The sequence below is a fragment of the Anabrus simplex genome, chromosome 5, assembly GCF_040414725.1.
Source record: "Anabrus simplex isolate iqAnaSimp1 chromosome 5, ASM4041472v1, whole genome shotgun sequence".
In the NCBI taxonomy this organism is placed as follows: domain Eukaryota; kingdom Metazoa; phylum Arthropoda; class Insecta; order Orthoptera; family Tettigoniidae; genus Anabrus; species Anabrus simplex.
Window position 1 is genome coordinate 241,746,594 of NC_090269.1, and position 23,131 is coordinate 241,769,724.

The 23,131-nt window shown below is 39.1% G+C and overlaps 1 protein-coding gene across 5 annotated transcripts in view; it reads right to left on the bottom strand.

Moving 5' to 3' along the window:
- LOC136873946 (uncharacterized) overlaps positions 1-23,131 on the bottom strand; it is a 115,986-nt gene that overhangs the window by 91,664 nt on the left and 1,191 nt on the right. The window contains exon 1 of one of the 5 annotated variants that reach the window (XM_067147325.2): positions 3,076-3,275. The exons of the other annotated variants lie outside the window; for them this stretch is intronic. Within the exon in view, the coding sequence (XP_067003426.2) occupies positions 3,076-3,085 (10 nt within the window). The 5' untranslated portion in view covers positions 3,086-3,275. Of the gene's footprint in view, positions 1-3,075; positions 3,276-23,131 lie in introns of those variants that run through there. 5 annotated transcript variants of the gene reach the window in all.

A 23,131-nucleotide genomic window follows, 5' to 3' on the forward strand; every position in this document is an offset into this window, starting at 1 on the left:
AATCTTTTAGGAATGTACGAGTTTTTCGGGGATTTTTCGATGATACAGACCATTATCTGATCTGTAGTGAATTAAGTATCTCTAGGCCTAGGGTAGAGAAAGTGAAATCTGTCTGCAAACGAATAAGGGTAGAAAATCTCCAGGACGAGGAAATTAGACAGAAGTACATGGATATGATTAGTGAGAAGTTTCGAACAGTAGACAGTAAGCAGGTTCAGGATATAGAAAGTGAATGGGTGGCATACAGGGATGCTGTAGTAGAAACAGCAAGGGAATGCCTAGGAACAACTGTGTGTAAAGATAGAAAAAGGCAAACACCTTGGTGGAATGATGAAGTGAGAGCAGCCTGTAAACGTAAAAAGAAGGCTTATCAGAAATGGCTTCAAACAAGGGCCGAGGCAGACAGGGATTTGTACGTAGATGAAAGAAACAAAGCGAAACAAATAGTTGTTGAATCCAAAAAGAAGACATGGGAAGATTTTGGTAATAACCTGGAAAGGCTAGGTCAAGCAGCAGGGAAACCTTTCTGGACAGTAATAAAGAATCTTAGGAAGGGAGGGAAAAAGGAAATGAACAGTGTTTTGAGTAATTCAGGTGAACTCATAACAGATCCCAGGGAATCACTGGAGAGGTGGAGGGAATATTTTGAACATCTTCTCAATGTAAAAGGAAATCATCATGGTGGTGTTGCAAACAGTCAAGCTCATGGGGAGGAGGAAAATGATGTTGGTGAAATTATGCTTGAGGAAGTGGAAAGGATAGTAAATAAACTCCATTGTTATAAGGCAGCAGGAATAGATGAAATTAGACCTGAAATGGTGAAGTATAGTGGGAAGGCAGGGATGAAATGGCTTCATAGAGTAGTCAAATTAGCGTGGAGTGTTGGTAAGGTACCTTCAGATTGGACAAAAGCAGTAATTGCACCTATCTATAAGCAAGGGAACAGGAAGGATTGCAACAACTATCGAGGTATCTCATTGATTAGTATACCAGGCAAAGTATTCACAGGCATCTTGGAAGGGAGGGTGCAATCAGTCGTTGAGAGGAAGTTGGATGAAAACCAGTGTGGCTTCAGAGCACAGAGAGGCTGTCAGGATCAGATTTTCAGTATGCGCCAGGTAATTGAAAAATGCTACGAGAGGAATAGGCAGTTGTGTTTATGTTTCTTAGATCTAGAGAAAGCATATGACAGGGTACCGAGGGAAAAGATGTTCGCTATACTGGGGGACTATGGAATTAAAGGTAGATTATTAAAATCAATCAAAGGCATTTATGTTGACAATTGGGCTTCAGTGAGAATTGATGGTAGAATGAGTTCTTGGTTCAGGGTACTTACAGGAGTTTGACAAGGCTGTTATCTTTCACCTTTGCTGTTTGTAGTTTACATGGATCATCTGCTGAAAGGTATAAAATGGCAGGGAGGGATTCAATTAGGTGGAAATGTAGTAAGCAGTTTGGCCTATGCTGACGATTTGGTCTTAACGGCAGACTGTCCCGAAAGCCTGCAGTCTAATATCTTGGAACTTGAGAATAGGTGCAATGAGTATGGTATGAAAATTAGCCTCTCGAAAATTAATCTAAAAGGCCACCTAATCAATACTTTATTTCTTTTGCCTTTGGCAAACTTAAAAATACATTAACAAACACAGTACATGTTTCGACCACTTAGTGGTCATCTTCAGCTGTATATAAAAAATCTTAGATGATAACATTTAAAAGCAAGCACATTGGATCTTAAAACTATATCCCATGGGAATCTAAAAACTATTGTTCTAGATGCTTTAAATGAAATGGAAGATGGGAGGGAGGGGTGGGTTGGGCGTAAGGAGATTTATGTGAATGATACTCAAATTACAGTATTGTTTACAATTGTGTTTACAACTTTACAAGTGGACAGCTTGCAAGACTAAAGTGATGTCAGTAGGTAAGAAATTCAACAGAATTGAATGTCAGATTGGCGATACAAAGCTAGAACAGGTCGATAATTTCAGGTATTTAGGTTGTGTGTTCTCCCAGGATGGTAATATAGCAAGTGAGATTGAATCAAGGTGTAGTAAAGCTAATGCAGTGAGCTCGCAGTTGCGATCAGTAGTATTCTGTAAGAAGGAAGTCAGCTCCCAGACAAAACTATCTTTACATCGGTCTGTTTTCAGACCAACTTTGCTTTACGGGAGTGAAAGCTGGGTGGACTCAGGATATCTTATTCATAAGTTAGAAGTAACAGACATGAAAGTAGCAAGAATGATTGCTGGTACAAACAGGTGAGAACAATGGCAGGAGGGTACTCGGAATGAGAAGATAAAGGCTAATTTAGGAATGAACTCGATGGAAAGCTGTACGCATAAACCGGAGGAGGATAGGTTACCTAGGAGAATAATGGATTCTGCTATGGAGGTTAAGAGAAGTAGAGGGAGACCAAGACGACGATGGTTAGACTCGGTTGCTAACAATTTAAAGGTAAGAGGTATAGAACTAAATGAGGCCACAACACTAGTTGCAAATCGAGGATTGTGGCGACATTTAGTAAATTCACAAAGGCTTGCAGACTGAACGCTGAAAGGCATAACAGTCTATAATGATAATGTATGTATGTAGATGGCTCAAACGAGTTGAAACATGTCTGACTGATATTACTCCATCTAATGATAGAGATGTGTATGTATTGAACCGGAGGACAACATATTTCCTTTGTAAAGTACAGTATTTTCATACAAAATCAGTGCACACATGAATGAATTTCTTTTGAAAACAACTGTTCATTTAGGAGAGGTTTAAATGGAGTTTCTAGAAGCTATGGTGTGTCAGTGTCCATAATAGACGGGGTTAACTACTCCTACACAACATGAGACTATTATGAACCTAGAAAATTGTCTAAGGAGGGATGTTTGCCGGTGAGAGGTGCCCCTTAAGACAGGTTTTACTGAATGAATAACAAGAACTTTACTTTCCTTAGGGGAAATTTTGTCAATCCTATCCAAGAAACTGTAAATCTAATATTTGGCTGTCACTATCCAGGCACTGCTGAAAACACAGACGAATGGAATTAAAAACATTCCATATCATATCAGTTGTTACCTGGGCACATTCTCTTTCAATGGCAGCTTTCAACTCATTGACTGTTGGTGGTCTTGTGCCATAAACTTGATGTTTGAAGTGTTCCCATGAAAAGATGCCCATCATGGTTAAATCTGGTGATATGGAGAAAACTCAATGGAAACTCTTCATCCTATCATTCTGCCTGGCAGATTTTCTTCAAGATAAGCCTTTAGCCCTTTAGGATGAATTTGCTTTCCTGAAAGTTTAAACTTTCATTGCTTTAATCAGTTACACCTGAAAAAAGAATTGAGAATAATAATATTCATCCATCCCTTTTATTTTCTATGTTGTTTTTTAATTATTTAAAGTATTTATTATGTTCTTAATAGGCCTACATAATATGGCTGTTAAGATGTGTGGTGTATCTGATAGCAGGAACTATGAAATTCAGACAAATTTAAAGCCAGTTTTCACTGAGATAAAAAGCTGTAAGTAATTTTCTCTTTTGGAAGTAAGCCATTATTATTTTCTTCAGATGTAGGCCTACCTTTCGAGTGAACTAATATAACTTATGTTGTTTTTAACATCAATCCCGAGTAGGTATTATTTTTAAGGCTAATGTATATATACTATTAATAAAAATGGGATTGTGACTGTTCCAGACAGGATTTTTAACTACCAGACGGACTGAGATGAAATTTGTAATCCTTATTCACTCAAGGGATACTTTTGATATATTTCACCGGTTTGAACTAGCAGAGTATTTTAAAGGGGTATATCCCAAATTTCAGCAATTTTTGCCCTACATCAAATAGAATAATGGGTAGATGGTTGGCCCTGTTGAAAAATGAAGTGCACCGTGTTGCTTTGAAATTAAATTTTCTAGAAGAAAAGTCATATGCATTTTCTTCATAACTAAGTTTGAGAAAATTCAGCTTTCTTGTGTTTCTGGCTGTGGAAGCAGTCACTAACAAATAAGTTACTAATTTTGTGCTTAAGTAAGGGTCACATAAAGCTACTGTCAAATGCCAGCTCTGTGGTAGCCCCTTTCAGTACTTCCTAGAAGAGACTAGGGAATAAGATGACTGAGGACCTCCCAGCCGGCCTTCCTATGTATTGTTCTTGTCGGCTGGTTATCTGTGAGTTTCTGGGAGATGCAACGAGAATGTTCAGTCTTTAGTCACATAGCGAATATTCTGGTACACATCACCCGAGCTATAAAGAGAGAGACTAACACGGACAGTCAGTGTTGGAGTGTGGTGGAGTCAGCACAAGACTCAGTGTGTTGGTGTTCGGTGGCTGGGCTGAGGGCGATAAAGGTGTTGGCTGTCTCTAGTGTCCCACGGAGGTCTGAAAGAGGAGTTGTGGCTGTTATTGTGTCGGAGTGTCCAGTGAGTAGCTGGGCTTAAGATGACACACATAATGGAAGACTGTGTACTAGATTACCTGAGAGAAATATGTGTGTGTACTTCTATAGACTGAGGAGGGTACATGAACGAATTGTATCCATGAAATTTCACCATAATTTTTGTCCCAAATGGAAGATAATTGCTTTTAAGCAAATTAAGAGTAAAATTACTGGTAAATTAATAAATATGATTATTACTAGAGAAATATATACATACATACTTTGCTACATTATGACTATGAATTCTTCTACGTCACAGCGCTTCAGTATGTCACTCGTTCATGTAACACTTTTGTGTGTGAAGTCTTTGCTTAACTTCTTTGAACTTCTTTGCTTTGCTTGATGTTACTTGGTGGGGCGAGTTGTTGACGTGAGCTCCTAACTCATTTTTAATATAATTATTGGTCCAAGGATCATGCTATTTTTCTTTGAACAAAAATAATTTTTGTGTTATTTACGATATTCTTTTCACTTCCATTTTCCCACCTGAATTTTCCGCACAAGTCATGATGGATAAAGATATTGAGAATTCACAGACACAGCACTACCATTCATCGGCGCTAGTCCAGGACCTCAGGAAGAAAACAAAAGATGGTGCGATGAAACGGAATGCCACAGAAGAGAGTCGTGTCTACAGCAAAATAGTCGCCATAGTTAAGTATCTATAATTCTTTAGTAATACAGTAATGGTATTTATTAATTTACCACTAATTTTACTGTTGAATTGTGTGAAATCAATTATCCTCCTCCATTTAGGACAAAAATTACAATGAAAATTTCATGGATACGATTAGTTCACATAATCGACTGAGGACAGCCATGTAATCGGGGAGTGGAGCAGTTATTGTGAGTGTAATTGGAACAGTGTTAATAGTTGTTTTGTGGGAAGTACTTTCTGCTGTTTAGCACTGTTTAACTGTTGCTGTTTAGTTGTTCACTGTATGTGACTGTAAATTGCTGGGAGTCAAACCAACAAACAGTCGCTGTGAGTTGTGTGGTCTGTGGCCCTGTGATTAAACCTAGCTGACTGCACACACTGCGGTGTGGGGTGACTGGACTTGGAGAAGTGAAAGTAAAGGTGAGCCAGTGAATCGAATTTAAACCTCTCAGGTAATTCTAACGAGCTGGGACTCCCCGCTGTGCGTAAAGAACGGAGACTTGTAAATAGACAGCAATTAGTAAGTATGGTCATTCATGGTTGATTAGAATTGTGTGTGCGCATTTATTGGGACACCCTGAAATAAATTAGAGTAATAAAACAGATGCTCCTTTATTCGTAACACCATGTTCATCATCATATGTGTAACAAGGTGTAATTCGTTTGTTAACAGGCCAGTTGAAAAATAAACGAGCCATTATGCAGGAAACTTTGGAGTCTACAGTTGTATTGTTAAGAGCGCTAAGCATGCTTGCCTATATTTGAGAACTGGTGTGGGCTGTAGTTTATTTACTAGCGAATGTACCCGTGCTTCGCTACGGTATTCTACATTGTATTCGAATATCGAAGTAAATAGTGTACATGCAGTAAATAAGATTGTTATAAAATTGCATGTCTCTTAGCGTTATCCGAGAAAGAGCATGGGGAGGTCCCCGTACATTGTTTCCAATGTAAAGTGTTTGTTACGGATTTGTGATATAATGGCAGGCTCACTTGCCTACTGCCATTCACAATGGAGTTGGGAAGTTTACATTATAATTTCAGGCCCCATTGCCTAATACGCGGACAGAATCGATTTGGGGAGTTTTCGTTAAAATGGCAGCCCCCCTTTCCTACTTCCAGACAGATTACAGTTGAGGAGTTTCTATTATAATGGCAGGCAATTACCCTACTATCACTCAAAATTGAGTTGTGCAGTTATCATTATAATGCCAGGCCCATTTTCCTTCTGCCAGCCAGCTTACTGCCAGTCACACCAAGCTGGTGAGTTTCCATCAAAATAGCAGGCCACTATGCCTAATGCCAGGCACATTTTAGATGAGGACATTTCTTTATAATGGCGGGCACCCTTGCCTACTGCCAAACACAATCGGGTAGGGGAGTTTTAAACAAAACTGCATGCTCACTTGCCTTCTGCAAGTCAAATCGAGAACGGAACTATTCATTACAATTGTAGGCCTTCCTTACTAATGACAGTTACACAGGAGTTGGAGAAGGAACCCTTTCTTACTGCCAGTCAAAGTCGGTGTGGGGAGTACTGATTACAATAGCAGACACACCCTTTCTCGATCGCTACACATCGACATCAGTGAATATATATAGATCGACATACGAAAGTATATGCGTTTACAATATTGAAGACCTTCATTTACAGATTAACTGCTACTAAACGTACGTCATATCGACAAAGGATTATACCATAAGACACGCCAGATTTAGTGGCCTAAATGGCTGGTCCTATGGTATGTCATCTATTCTTGTGTCAGATTGAGTTAGAAACGTGGAACAGGGTAAAGGTTTTGTAAGATTATCTCACATTACATTACTTTTCGGATAATTATGTGACAGCTACATACATAGCATTTGGCTCGCATATGGCTACTGGGTGGGCCATTTTTCGTGAAGAGTTTGATGATTCTGTATTTCATATAAGTAATTGAAAGTATGAATTATGCATGTGAAAATTCCAAATTGACTTAACATCGATTAATAGAGAAAAATCAAACGTAAAAGGGATACAGATACGGCAAAAAGTCATAAGACCAAGGTTGTACATCATTCCAAATTGAACGGAGATTGTGCAATCCGTTATGTGATAGGAATTTCCGAAGGTCTGCACCATCATTGCCTGTGTAAGACGGACTATCTTTTGTTGAATTCCGAACGTTTCCATAGCCTTCCACATTTTCCTCCGGTTGACAGTCAAAGGCCTGTTCAAAATCAATGAAAAGTATATACAGAGATGTCTGATACGAAACTTGTTATGGTATTGTACAAACACAGAAGGCTAGTCTGAAAAAGGAAAATTGATGGGGATATAATGAGTATATACCTTATTTCTTTGAATCCGCGGTGATGATTTTTCTCAGAATCTCGTGTGAAAAATCAAGGCTCGTCTTGTATTCGCAGCTACCGCAGTAACCACGCTGCTTCCCTCCAACCCCTGCGCGAGCATAAAACTTGACCTTCAACATCAGCATCTTTATTACGCCTGTAGGCTACATCGCTAGCAGCGGCAACCAGTTGTACACTGCTTCTGTATAACGTCACTGGTTCTTAGGAAATAGAGAAGAGAGAATGACATTCTACTTGATGGGAGTCAAGACACGCAGTGTGGGCGACACGGCAAACAACAAAATTTGCGAGTTTTTGAATTCTTAGAAAGGCCATGGATACTCAGTGGCAGAGTTATAAGGCGTTTACTGTACCTGACACTTAGTAAAATTAATAATTTTACAGATAGCAGGAATGTTTTCATGATGCATCGTCGTAAAGACACATGGGACAGGAATAGTCGGCAAATTTTTAAAGGGTTCTCATTGATATTATGATGCCAATTTTAAGTCAGTGTTTATTAAACACGCAGAAATGAGGAATAATTGTGCAACTGCAAGAAAATACAGTACAACTAAACCCAATGTTCCGTGTTAGCGTGAAGACAAAGATAGATTAAGAATGCATAATGTACAAAAATATGCATTTCAGTAGCCCACAACAAGGATGCTTTAAAGAAGTTCAAGATGAAATTGTGAATACAGGGGTGGAATGGCCATGCCACAGCGCAATAAACTCGACCTTCAACATCTGCAATTTCATTATATGTCGCTTGCCGCTGAAGTCAACCGAAGACAAATAATAATAATTGAGATATAAGAATATCATATTGGTCCATATTGAACTGAGATTACAATAAATAATGTCTTCTGGTTCCACCTATTCAATACAGGAATATTTTGCGAGTTACAGATTTTACAGATAGCAGGAATGTTTTCATGATGCATCGTCGTATTGTAAAGACACATGGGACAGGAATTGTCGGCAAATTTTCAACGGGTTCTCATCGATATTATGATGCCAATTTTAAGTCAGTGTTTATTAAACACGCATCGTTTACAAAGGTACCAGTTTTGACTCCAGATCTGGGTCATCAGTTGATAGTTCAAAAAGTGCAAGATACAAAAAACACAAAATTAATGCAGACACATATAACAAGAAGCAAAAAGGCAAAACATTAATAGTTAAAAATAATTATTTGTGGTGCAAGTTCACATGGAGCTGTATATAATCAGTATGATGCGTCGGGCTGGGGCATTAAAAATCTTATCATCTTGATGTGAGGATAAACGAATACAATGATAAATCTTACGGAACATGTGAAAGATGAGTGAATCTGGGCCATGAAAACTTTAAAATACATATAACTATTTGACTTGCTGCAAGGAAAATTAAACTAAAACACCAAAGTGTTGATTAATATAAAATGCGGATTTCAGCAACAAATAAGAATTATAGTTGACATTCGATGGTATCTTTAAGATCTATGTCCAAAGCAAATCGTATCATTTAAACTCCAGGAACAGCAACCAAGTGTACAACTATGTAAATAAGACTAACACAGAAGTCAACCGATGAATTGAACAACACTCAAGACACGAACGTTCATGTGCATGAAGTTTTCCTATGTTGTTGTTTGAGTCAACAGTCCATAGACTGGTTTTATGCAGCCCTCAATGCCACCCTATCCTGTGCTAACCTTTTCATTTCTACGTAACTATTGCATCCTTCATCTGCTCTAATCTGCTTGTCATATTCATACCTTGGTCGAACCCTACCGTTCTTACCACATACACTTCCTTCAAAAATCAACTGAACAAGTCCTGGGTATCTCAAGATGTGTCCTATCATTCTATCTCTTCTTCTCGACAAATTTAGCCAAATCAATCTCCTCTCACCACTTCGATTCAGTATCTCTTCATTCGTGATTCGATCTATCCATCTCACCTTCAGCATTCTTCTGTAACACCACATTTCAAAAGCTTCGATTCTCTTTCTTTCTGAGCTAGTTATCGTCCATGTTTCACTTCCATACAATGCCACGCTCCACACGGAAGTCTTCAAAAACATCTTTCTAATTCCGATATCAATGCTTGAAGTGAGCAAATTTCTTTTCTTAACAAAGCTCTTCCTTGCTTGTGCTAGTCTGCATTTTATGTCCTCCTTACTTCTGCCATCGTTAGTTATTTTACAACCCAAGTAACAATATTCATCTACTTCCTTTAAGACTTCATTTCCTAATCTAATATTTCCTACATCACCTGCCTTCGTTCGACTGCACTCCATTACTTTTGTTTTGGACTTATTTATTTTCATCTTGTACTCCTTACCCAAGACTTCATCCGTACCATTCAGCAACTTCGAGATCTTCTGCAGTCTCAGATAAAATAACAATATCGTCGGCAAATCTCAAGGTTTTGATTTCCTCTCCTTGGACTGTGATTCCCTTTCCAAATTGCTCTTTGATTTCCTTTACTGCCTGTTCTATGTAAACATTGAAAAGGAGAGGGGACAAACTGCAGCCTTGCCTCACTCTTTTCTGAATAGCTGCTTCTTTTTCAAAGCCCTCGATTCTTATCACTGCAGACTGATTTTTATACAGATTGTAGATGATTCTTCGTTCTCGGTATCTGATCCCTATCATCTTTCTAGATCTACGAATGCCATGTACGTGGGCTTGTCCTTCTTGATTCGATCCTCTAAGATCAGACGTAAAGTCAGGATTGCTTCACGTGATCCTACATTTCTTCTGAAGCCAAATTGATCTTCTCCAAACTCAGCCTCAACTTGTTTTTCCATTCTTCTGTAAATAATACGTGTTAAAATTTTGCAGGCATGAGATACTAAACTAATGGTGCAGTAGTTTTCACACCTGTCAGCACCGGCTTTCTAGGGAATAGGTATAACAACATTCTGTTGAAAATCGGATGGGACTTCTCCTGTCTCATACATCCTGCACACCAAAATAAATAACCTTGCCATGCTGGTTTCTCCTAAGGCAGTCAGTAATTCAGAAGGAATGTCATCAATTCCAGGTGCCTTGTTCCTATTTAGGTCACTCACAGCTCTGTCAAACTCTGACCTCAAAATTGGGTCTCCCATTTCATCAGCATCAACAGCCTCTTCATGTTCGAGAACCAAATTATCTACATCTTTACCTTGATACAACTGTTGGATATGTTCCTGCCATCTTTCTGCTTTGTCTTCTTTCCCTAGAAGTGGCTTTCCATCTGAGCTCTTAATATTCATACACCTAGATTTCCTTTCTCCAAAGGTTTCCTTGATTTTCCTGTATGCAGCATCTACCTTTCCCAGGACCATACAGCCTTCGACATCCTTGCACTTCTCCTTCAGCCATTCTTCCTTAGCTATCTTGCACTTTCTATCCACTTGATTCTTTAATCGCCTGTATTCTTTTCTGCCCTCTTCATTTCTAGCATTCTTGTATTTTCGTCGTTCATCAATCAGGTCTAGTATTTCCTGAGTTATCCACTGATTCTTAGTTGATCTTTTCTTCCTTCCTAACATTTCTTCAGCAGCCCTACTGACTTCATTTTTCATGACTCTCCACTCTTCTTCTATAGTGTTTCCTTCAGCCTTTTCATTTAGTCCTTGTGCAACATGTTCCTTGAAACAATCCCTCACACACTTTTCTTTCAACTTGTCTATTACCCATCTTTTTGCATTCTTTCCTTTCTTCAATTTCTTCAAACTCAGATGGCATTTCATGACCAACAAGTTGTGGTCAGAGTCCACGTCTGCTCCTGGGAAAGTTTTGCAATCCAACACCCGGTTTCTGAATCTCTGCCTAATCATAATCAAGTCTATTTGATACCTTCCAGTGTCTCCAGGTCTCGTCCACGTATACAGCCATCGTTTGTGGTGTTTGAACCAAGTATTGGCAAGGACTAAATTATGATCAATGCAGAATTCAACCAGCCGACTTCCTCTTTCGTTCCTTTGTCCCAATCCAAATTCTCCTACAGTACTACCTTCTCTTCCTTGGCCTACCACTGCATTCCAGTCTCCCGTCACAATTAGATTCTCGGCACCTTTTACATATTGTATTAAATCTTCTATCTCCTCATATATTCTTTCGATTTCTTCATCATCCGCTGAACTAGTAGGCATACAGACCTGCACTATTGTGGTGGGCATTGGTTTGGTGCCTATCTCGACGACAATAATTCTTTCACTATGCTGGTCGTAGTAGCTTACCCGTTGCCCTATTTTCTTATTCATTATTAAACCAACTCTTGCATCTCCCCTGTTTGATTTTGTGTTGATAAATTGGTAGTCGCCTGACCAAAAATCTTGTTCTTCCTGCCAACGTACTTCACTTATACCAACTACATCTAACTTTAGCCTATCCATCTCCCTTTTCAAATTCTCTAACCTACCCCAATGATTCAAACTTCAAACATTCCACGCTCCGACTCGCAGAATGTCAGTATCCATCTTTCTGATGATCGCCCCCTCTCGTGTAGTCCCCACCCGAAGATCCGAATGGGGGACTAGTTTACCTCCAGAATATTTTATCCGGGAGGAAGCCATCATCAGTACATCATTCATACAGAGAGAGCTGCATGTTCTCGGGAGGTAATTACGGCTGTAGTTTCCCGTTGCTTTCAGCCGTGTAGCAGTATCAACAAAGCTAAGCCATGTTGAGTATCATTACAAGGCCGTATCAGCCAATCATCTAGACTGCCGCCCTTGCAACTACCGAAAGGCTGCTACCCCCCCTTTCGATGAACCATTCGTTAGTCTGGTCTCTCAACAGATACCCATCCGGACACACAAGCCTCCCCACAACGGCAAGGTCACATGGTATGCAGAGGAGTGTTCCTATATACATTGTATTCATCTTATATGTTAGTCTTAAGTAGAATTGTGTTTTATGAACTAATTTTAAGACATAACATATCATTTTAGACATACAATTGCATTGTCGCACATAGCGACATACACGCCAGTTCCCGTTTGACATGCCCCATTCGGATGTGACCAAATGTTTATCATCATATGGCATTACCTCGACAATGTATCTTAATTATACCTCATGACATAGATATAAATGTATGGTTCAGCTGAAGATGACCCTACGTAAGGGGTTGAAACCGGTCCTGCAGCATAATAAGTGCAATAAATAAGTATTGATAGGTGGAAATCCTTACCTATTTCTAATTGTGTAATTCGTCAGAAGATTATAGGTTACGATACTTTCAAGCTGTCCATAAAATTAGTCCTTCTCTTCTGGCTCTGCTGTTTCTGTTGGTACACAGCACTTTACCAGATTAATATTTCTAACTCTTGTCTTGAACCGCGCTGTAATGATGCGGTCTGAAACAGGGTTCCAGTCAAGGAGGCATTTTCGTGCTTCTCTTGTCAGCAACAGTCCCACTCCACCTTGATGGTCAATATCATCTTCCTTTCCTGAATACAACAAGGTTTTGCCATCTCGCAACTGATGCTGTCCAAATCCATTCCATCGTGTTTCACTCAGTCCAAGCACCATCATCTTATAGTGATCCATTTCCTCTGAAATCTGTTCCAACTTCCCTGCTTCGTACATTGTTCGCACATTCCAGAAACCAATTCGAGTCAGAATTTTCATTCCACAAGTGTATTGAGATATTCATCCGGTTTACTTTTGTATGCGTTTCTGTAATACTTGATTCTCAGGTGTGCAAGGTATTAGCCCTCAGCACCCAAAGCCCAGTGGAGGGGCTGCCTCCTATAGCATCTAGGCGTGCTGATTTTCTGTCAGGGTTTCTTCCCTTCGCTTCTGGAGAACCAACTCGCTATACTACAAGCCAGTAGCTTCACCAGAGCCCCATTAGCCGCTATTTTCAGGGTTCCTGTAACTCCTTCACAGCTACCGTAGCGGTCCCGGGGCACATGAGGTCCCCACTGTACTTCACCCTTACATTCTCCTACTTCTAACGATGCTCATCTCCCACAACATGGATGAGGGGTTGGACTTATGGGAGACCGGATAGACATAGACAGAAATATTAAAAACAATCCTCAGATATTGAAGGAAAGACCACAAGATACAGTGACCACATCACAAAATACATTTGGCATGAATCTGTGTCTTTGATAGCCAGGTATCAAGCTGATAAGTCAATGTCTCACTACTGACAATGGGATTGTGATGATAGTGATGACAATAATAAGCAGAAGAATCTTATGGCCTTGGGTACCAACGTGAAGACCTTCTGAAGCTGCATCATCTAGGCAGCCAGCTTACCAATGTCGACATTCCAATTGTGTTTCTATGAAGCAATGTAAGTGGAATTCTACTGTCAGAACAGATACTATGGTTGATTCATCGCTGTCTACTATCTTATAATGCCCTACTACTTCAGCGCGAACCCTATATACTCAGTAGCACTGCAATCCTCTGCTATTCAGCTCAGAGCGCTACAAGGATGTCCCTCGCAGTCTTCACATCTGCTGCAGGCAGCTTTAACTCTTTGTATCTTCAGACTTAAAGGTTTTTTCCATTGTTCTGTTATTTTGGAAGCAACTTTGTCATGAAAGATTGGAATTGCAATTTTGCAAATCAGTTCGCTTAACTTATTATGGATGCTGTCAGAAGATGAGGTGCACATTAGTAAAGTAGATTTTCTTCAGTACAAGCAGAAAAATTTCAGTCTTACTTTCACACACTCTGGTAGACACGTACTTTGCAGCTTCACACACAAATTGGGAATCTATGGTCACTACCCACATTAATTCTTCAGCTGGATAATGCAGTTTATCTGAAGTATCTCTGATGTAAATTAAATCTGTCAGTGGGGAACATATTTTACTCCTGCTGATCAGTGGATAGCACAATTAACACTAAGTTTTCTTTTGCACCGGATGTACTATAAAACTTTCAGTGTACGACATTGATGCCTGTTCCACAGTAACAAAACCAAGACCTGAAATTTAGATAAACAAGGCATGCAAATTATAATAAACATAATAGAATATGAATAAAGACTGTGGGGAAAATTCAAATTACGTGGACATTTATTAGGATTCCTTGAGATATTTGTCGCTAATCTTGGAACAGAACGCTGTATAACCTCTCTCCTCTCCACATTCTTACCAGATGTAATCTTGTCCTTTGTTTCTGGTGTGAGGGATGATAGTGAAAATAAGCCTGTTTTCAATATCCTGTTTATGTAAAATATTAACACCTTAGAATGCAATAAACCAATATTCTTCATGAAATATGTCTGAAAATTTTTTCTGTAGGATCACTGTTAAATATTCTAGTTAGTACAAACTTAAGTACACAAGACAGAAGGTACTTCATACATTCCTTTACATGGAGACCCTACTAACCTTTTTGCTGCATTTCTTAATTTCCACCAGATATCCCAGAAATGAATTTTCCAACAAAGATAGTCTCTCATCGTTGGTGCATTTTCTGTTTATGGTAACGTACACTACACTACCGCTGTTTAAGCCTATATCCTGAACATCAAACCATTTCCTCACAAATTTCAATGAAACATTGGTTGCAGCATAATTATGAAAAATTTGTGCTTTCAAATGGGAAGAGTTTTCCTTCAAATATTCCAGAGCAGTTATGACCTCTGTAGGTAATACTTCTTTAGCTCCTTCTACATTCATCTTCTCTAACTTTGTAGGTGCGTGTCTCTTTGTTAGGAAAGAAGCAGGCTTAATTGTTTCCTTTGATTTGAGTGTATATAAGTTTTCTAGATGCTATCTTATTATATCTTCAGGGCCAGCCCCGCGGTGTAGGAGGCAACGTGTCCGCCTGTCATCCGGCGGCCCCAGGTTCAATTCCCGGCCAGGTCAGGGGTTTTAAATTATAAATGATTAATATCCCTGGCTTGGGGGTTTGTGTTGTCCTTAACGTTCCTTTCCTCACATTCAACACTTTACACTTCCGCCATTTACATAATACACGCAGGTTCCTTACATCTGGTGCAAGTAGGGGCAAAAGATCTTCACAGGTCGATGCCACAAACAAATAGCATTTAAAAAAAAAAATTATATCTTCATGTTCATCTATCACTGTTTTCTACAAAAACAAAAATTCTAACGTTCTTTAATATGTAGCATTGGTCGAAAGCCAGAAATAGAGGTCTGCTTTGGTCTTCTTGATGACATATTTGTGGCTTTATTTCTCTTTATTCTGACAATCATCTCCTGTTTGCATTAGTTTTCTGATTGTCTGTAACTAATTCAGTATTACAAAACCACAAGCCTGGTTTAATTCCCGACAGTGTTAATGCAGGAAACTGTAGGATAGAAAATTTAAGAAATATGCCACTCGAGTTCAGCAGTTTTTAAATAAGCCATTCATTAGGCAACACAAATTATTCTCAAGTACTGTCCCATTAAAAAGCACATTAAAAATATACAAAGATAGATAAAAAGTCTTAGTGTAGTTAACAATAAAAGAAATATTAAAAACAAATAGAAACTTCACTTTTAAGTGCAATAAAACAGGACATTATCCGTCATAAAATGAATGGCGAGGTCTACTGACTGTGAGTCATGTAATTCGCACATGCAACACAGACCTATGGTGTTTCTCACATTGCGGTGCCATTTACAGGCAACACAAACCTATGGTTTTCATCACTTAATTGTACTAACCACAGGGACTCGTACTATCCCGTGGTGTTCCTCATGTAGTAGGTACTGATCATAGGCAAGGCAGAATCATGGTGCCACTCACTCATGGTGTCGCTCATATAGTGGTACTAATCACAGGTACTGTAAAAGCCGAAAGCACACTCTTGCTACTAATCACAAGCCTATTGTGTACCCAACATAGTGGTACTACGCGCAAGTAAAAGTGGCCCATGTTGTTCCTTGCGTGATGGTACTAATTACAAGTAGTCTCATGGTTCTATGCACTTCATGATATCAAACACTGTTTATTTTTAATTTGTTAACAAGTTGTTTGAGGTTGCACCGACACAAACATGTCTTATGGCAACGATGGGATAGGAAAGGGCTAGGAGTGGGGAGGAAGCATCTGTAGCCTCTATTAAGGTACAACCTCAGCATTCCCCTGGTGAGAAAATGGGAAATAACGGAAAACCATATTTAGCACTGCCCAAGGAGGGATTCGAACCCACTCTCCCCCAAATGCAAGCTCACAGCTGCGTGCCCCTAAGCGTACGGCCAGCTCATTCGGTATCAAACAGAGGTAGCCTATGATTAAAAATTAGTATGTTGTGAATCACATGTATAAAACTCAGTATTACTGCAAAACTTTATCTTACGCATGAATAAAATGGTAATTAAATGCATTCTCAGCATGTTAAAAATATTATGATAGTGGGTTAATTTTAAGTACTTGTGTTGTTGAACTATCAGTCCCATTTTTTGCTGTTGGTGGCAGGTTGACACGGTTTTCAAAGGTCAATTACTGAAACATTTATAGGATAAGGGACATTTTACGGTACATTGCAACAACACGGACAGATCTTGTGGAACAATGGGATAGGACAGGAAAGAAGCAACCGCGGATTTAAGGTGTACAGCCTCAGCATTTTCCTGGTGTGAAAATGAGAAACCATGGAACACCATTTTCAGAGCTGCCGACAGTGGGGTGTGAACTCACCATCTCCTCGGCCAAGCTCATAGCTACACGACTGAAACCATACAGCCAGCTCTCTCTGTGATCGTTTTAAGAGGAAGTGCAACTGCGCAACCATCCCCAAAATGTCTCTGGGGTCATTCCATGAAAACAGGGACATAGATACAGAATACTTTTTTAATATTTTCTGGTAGATACTGGGTGAAATTAGGTTGGCGAAACTTCAAAATACAATGGGAAAGTATCAGAATTCGATACATCGCGTATGTTTTTGTTATATTTGCGCCAAAAATTGTCGCATGCTTATGAGATCTGAGATGGCTAAATAGTGCTGTGATCTTATGCCACTTTTTATACTGAAACAAGGAATCGCATGTTGAGAAACCATATCAGATTAGAAAAGCGTATTCTGGTAAGCAGTTTGCGACAGTAATATTCTTGTTTGCTTTTTGTATAATCGCTGAAAATGATAATCTCTATATAATGAAACTGATTGTAACGTGAGTCACGAAAACATGGAAAAGTTTTCCTGTAGCTAGATGCAACGATGTTGTTTCGTTTAAACTCGTTTTTCTTCTTCCCATGGCACTATCTGGGAACACTTATAATAAAACAATATTCATTTTTTGCCTCTAATGCATTAAAATACGAAAAATAAACGTGTAACGTGAGTCACGAATTTTGGCCTACGACACGGCGGCGTCGCGAAATATTCCGCGGCAAATGAATGACACTTCAAACTGATGTTCACATTGCATATTTACAAAACTGCTAGCAATACCCTTTCTTAACAAACAAAATGTAAGTTATTATACTTCAGGCTAACTGCACAGTAGTACACAGCAATTCATGAGTTTAGTTTAAATCTGTCACATTCCCTGCACTCGCTTTAGACAACTTTCAGGTTATGATTGACAAAATCTAACTCATGGCTAACGAAACAACTTCGTATTTAAAGTAAATTGTAGATATTAACAAGTATTTTACATAACTTGCTACCTTATTTTTCCTTAACCTCACTTTTTAGGTTTACAAGACGATTTGAGGATGCCTATGACAGCAGCAGAACGCCAAAGGAGAAGAAGAGAAAAGTTAAAAAAGGAAGGGAAATACGATGAATACAGATTAAAACATCAAGAGGAAGCAAAGAAACACAGAATGAAGATGCGTGAAAATTTGAAGAAGCTGCCAAGAGTAACAAGGGACAACGTACAGAAAAGAAAGAGGGAAGAGGTACGACGGAGAGTGGCAAAACACAGATCACTAAAGAAAAAATCTTTAGAAAAGGTTCAGAGTGCTGAAACTGAACAGCCTGCATATCGAAGTGCCCAAGCCTTAGGTAAAGCAGTATCACGAGCAACGAAAGCACTTCCATCATCACCTCGCCGCTGTACCGTTGTCAGGAAACTTTTTGGTGACAACTGTGAAGAGAAAATTTTGAATCCTAGACTCCTAAATCAAGAAGTCAGGCATGGCAATTCTCTTGATCAGGAAGTGATCCTCATGAATAAAAACAGGATGATATAAGTAGAATGGCTCCTGGACGTAAGGATGCTATCAAAGTAGTTGACAGTGATGGTTCACAGTCAAAAATGCAAGTGCGACATCTGATGTTTACCATTTCTGAAGCTTTCCAGATGTTTCAAGAACAGTATCCCCATGTATTAGTTGGTCGTAGCAAGTTCGCAAAGCTTCGGCCACCGTATGTCCTTCTCAGTAACAAACTGCCACATAATGTATGTCTGTGCAAGTACCACGAGAACTTTAATCTTGCATGGGAAGGTCTTCATAATGCTGACAAAAATGTCCCGTTGTTTAAAAACAATCTCTTAGATAGTATTATCTGTGAAAATAGCACTGAGAATTGTTGGCTCAACAAATGCTCTGTATGCTCTGAAGGAAAAGGATTTTTAAAATTCATTGGAGATAGAGAAGAAAGAGAGGCAACATGGTGTGTATGGAAAAATAATGGTGAAGATCGCATCCAGAAAGTTGTGGAAGAAGGAAGCACAACTGAACTTGTTGAGCATATCTGTAGTATAGTACCTCAGTTCCTTGAACACAGCTACGTTAAGATGAAACAAGCTGAAAGCTATCGGCAGATGAGGGCAGAAGCTGAGACAGAAACCTTCGAGTCCAAGGCATTAATTCAGGTGGACTTCGCAGAGAACTACACCTGTGTCTCACAAGATGAAATTCAGAGTGCCCACTGGCAGCAAGCACAAGTCAGTCTATTTACTGCTGCAGTGTGGTACTCTGGGAAAATGCAGCCCATTGTATTATGCAGTGATAATCTAACTCACTCAAAGGACACCATTCTAGCATACGTAGACATTTTACTCGGAACTTTACCCAAGGAAACAAAACAAGTGTTTATCTGGTCAGATGGTCCCGCTTCGCAATTTAAAAACAAATACATTGCAGCATTTCTTCCTGAACTGTGCAAGAAGCACGGAATCAACCTGCAGTGGAATTTCTTTGCAACGTCGCATGGGAAGGGCCCGGTTGACGGAATTGGTGGTGCTGTCAAGAGGAAGGTATGGAACTCCGTTCGCCAGCGTAAATGTACTGTTACATGCGCTTCTGAATTTGCAAAGGCATATGTGGATGGGCATGTGAAAGTGTTACCAGTATCATCCACGGACATCCTGGAAAGGAATACAGCTCTGCATTTCAAGGATATTGTAACAAATGTAAAACCAGTTGCTGGCATTTCAAAACTACATTGCTTTGCAGCAAATGAATCATCACTTTCAACAGCATTCATAACTGAAAAAGGGTTTAATGAAATTGGCTGTGAAGTGAATCCTGGTGACTGGTACATGGTACAGTATGATGGGAAGTGTTACCCTGGTGAGGTACGTGAAGTAATAAACAATGAGTACCTTATCAGTACAATGGAGCAGGCTGGAAGTTACTGGAAGTGGCCGTCTAGTCCAGATGAAATCTACTACACTTCCACACAATTAATCAAAAAGTTAAATGCTCCTACAGTTGTAAATGCCAGAGGACACTGGAAATTTGAGTAGGAAAGTGATGTAACATGAGTTATTCTGTTGAATAATGTATGTGCCAAAATTGTAATCAATCCATTACATAGCTGTTCTTACACTGTAGTGTTTTCCTTTATATGATATTTTATATTACTTGTAGTACACTATGTCCACAAATGATCTTGAAATCATTAACAGACCAGAGTTTAGCAAAAAGCAGAAATACTATTTGATGTGTCATCTCCACAAAAAATGAATCAGGAAACTTCAAAAAGATGCAGAAAATGTTAAAGTATATATATATATATATATATACTTTAAGAATGCACTAACACAGTTAACCAAAAAGTTAAATGCACCTACAATTGTAAATACCAGAGGACACTGGAAGGCTGAATAGGTATAGCAGTGGTGTAACGTGAGTCACGCTCATTAGTAACATGAGTCACGATTACTAATCGAACAATAATATAGTTGTTCTCAAAATATATGTTTTTTCTTTATATGACATTGTATACTAATGTCTATAGTACATCATGAAATGAAATGATCATGAAATGATCATCATGAAATCATTAACAGAGCAGAGTTTAGCGAAAATCAGAAATACTGCTTGATGGTGTGTCATTTCCATGTAACATGAGTCACACAACTTTAAAAAATCATAGAAAATTTTAAAAAATATATATTTTTCTTAAAGTGCTTGAAAACAAGTAAGCAACCTATAGGGTACTTAATAACCACAGAATCAAAGTTACACAGTTACTTGTTTGTGTACTATGTGAATTTAATTTAGAGTATAAGCTCTCCAAATGTAACGTGAGTCACGTGGATTGACCCCTTGAGTGTTATAACCTATAAAGGCTAGTGGCTTTACGTCGCACTGACACACATAGGTCTCATGGCGACGATGGGATAGGAAAGGGTTAGGAGTTGAAAGGAAGCGGCCGTGGCCTTAATTAAGGTACAGCCCCATCATTTGCCTGGTGTGAAAATGGGAAACCAGAGAAAACCATCTTCAGGGCTGCCAAAACTGGGATTCGAACCCACTATCTCCCGGATGCAAAGCTATAAAGGAGAGAGGGTGAAACACACTCTCTTTAATTTCTATAACAGTAGCAGGCAATTGTAAATTACCGTAGTCCATTTAATCCCTGACAGACAGGTTTAACATAGGGTAACTGAAAGCAGTTGATCGAGTCACAAAACTATTCATCATAAGCTGCCACTGCAGTAATGAATCAATGATTGCAGAGTTCATGATAATTGATGTCGTCTGGCATCCAGAGTGGCCTAGTGCATGTCATCCTTGATGCCTATGGGCAACCTGTGCATCAGGGTATGTGACGATGATGTGGTAGGGAGAGGGTGAAATCCAATGTCTGCACATGGCTTACTCCTGATGAATAACACCAACACTGGTCAAGGCTCAATGTGCCCATCTGACAGATGAATCACTATCAACAGCGGCATATAGCCTACCCTCATTTTAAACGAACAGTGCGGAGAGGTTTGGAACTGAACCAGACTTCTGACATGCAACGTAGTGATTACAAATGGTATGCCACCACCTCTCCTACCCCATCAGCAGGCCCTGATTTATAAATGGGCGGACTGGGCATTTACCCAGGGCACCAGTTTTCGAGGGGCGGCAGCCAGCGCATCGAGTAATTATGGCCTGTGTGAATTACGTCTTAAATTCATTACACTCAAATTACTTTTACTTTCCACAAATTATTCCAATTACTTTATTAGCCTAGTTAAAAATGAATTTAAACTATTCTAACTTTAAAACCTGAATTTAATCTACATATTTAAATTTTATGAAGAAAATTTAATAACTGCAGACAGTAAGAAAGGTATTATTTAACTCGTGCGGTTGCTGGGTGGACAATTGCAGTTGGTGGCTTGGCAACCGTGTTAGTCTAGACAGCCACTGCTCTGTCTGTCATTGGCTTGTGACGGTTCATGTGCGTATTGTTGTTAACATCTACTCACCATCAACCTGATAACCTCACCTAGCCAACTCATTGTCTCGCGTAATTCTTACATGTTTTTCGGTATTTAAGCAACTCACCTAGCCAACTCATTGTCTCGCGTAATTCTTACATGTTTTTCGGTATTTAAGCAAGAGTAAAATGTTAAGTGGTGCTGAATACAAAAAACGCCCTGGTAAAACGCAGAGTGACTAACTTGAACTACTTATGAAAATGCCTAAAATCGGAAAGTTCCTTACTTCGACTCGTTCAACTTCGGAATCGGAATGCCAAGATGACATAACAAAACCTTCGACTTCGTCATTGGTTCCATTTAACTTTACACAAGATGACTTACAAGGCCTAGATATACAGACTGATTAGCCCTATGTTAGTATTAAATTGAACAATGAGCCTGAAGTTGTCCAGCAGCCGTTTGGAACTATTTCACAATTACAACCTGAGGTTACCTTACCTAATTCATCTTCTATAGATGATCCTGTTACTTGGAATGTCAAGTTAAACTCGGTAGTTGAGAATATTATTAAACATTGTCGAAAACAAAAACGTAATGGTTGATTTTTCGAAATTTCTGCGAACTTATAATGATGGTAAAAGAACATTGTCTCGAAACACGTTTAAGAGAACTCTTTCTAATGGAGACGTTATTTTAAGAGATTGGTTATTGTATTCACAGTCAACTGGGAAAGTATACTGTATAGAATTTTTTTCAAAAACATTTCATGTAAATTAACTGAGTAATGTTTATAGCTAAGAACAATGTATTTTAAATCAGTGTTTTAAATCGAAGTTTCATGATTCTAACTCAAGTAGTGTTAGTTGCATAGCGTTTCCTTTGATATTCTTTAAAAACTCATGATCTTGAAAACTGTACTCTTTAATTTGTAAACTATTTTTTTTAGAAGAACAGAAAAACGAACAGTGGGGGAGGGGGCTAAAGATTGTTTGCCCAAGGCGCTAACTACTTGAAATCGGGGCCTGCCCACCAGCCTACATTCTAAGTTACTGGAGATTTATTTTTTCCACCAATGAGACTCAAACTAGCAAACCACAATGTCAAACCTTAAAAACATAACGCATAACGATCATGGCCATCAGGCAGGCTGTTATTGGCTGTAAGATGTC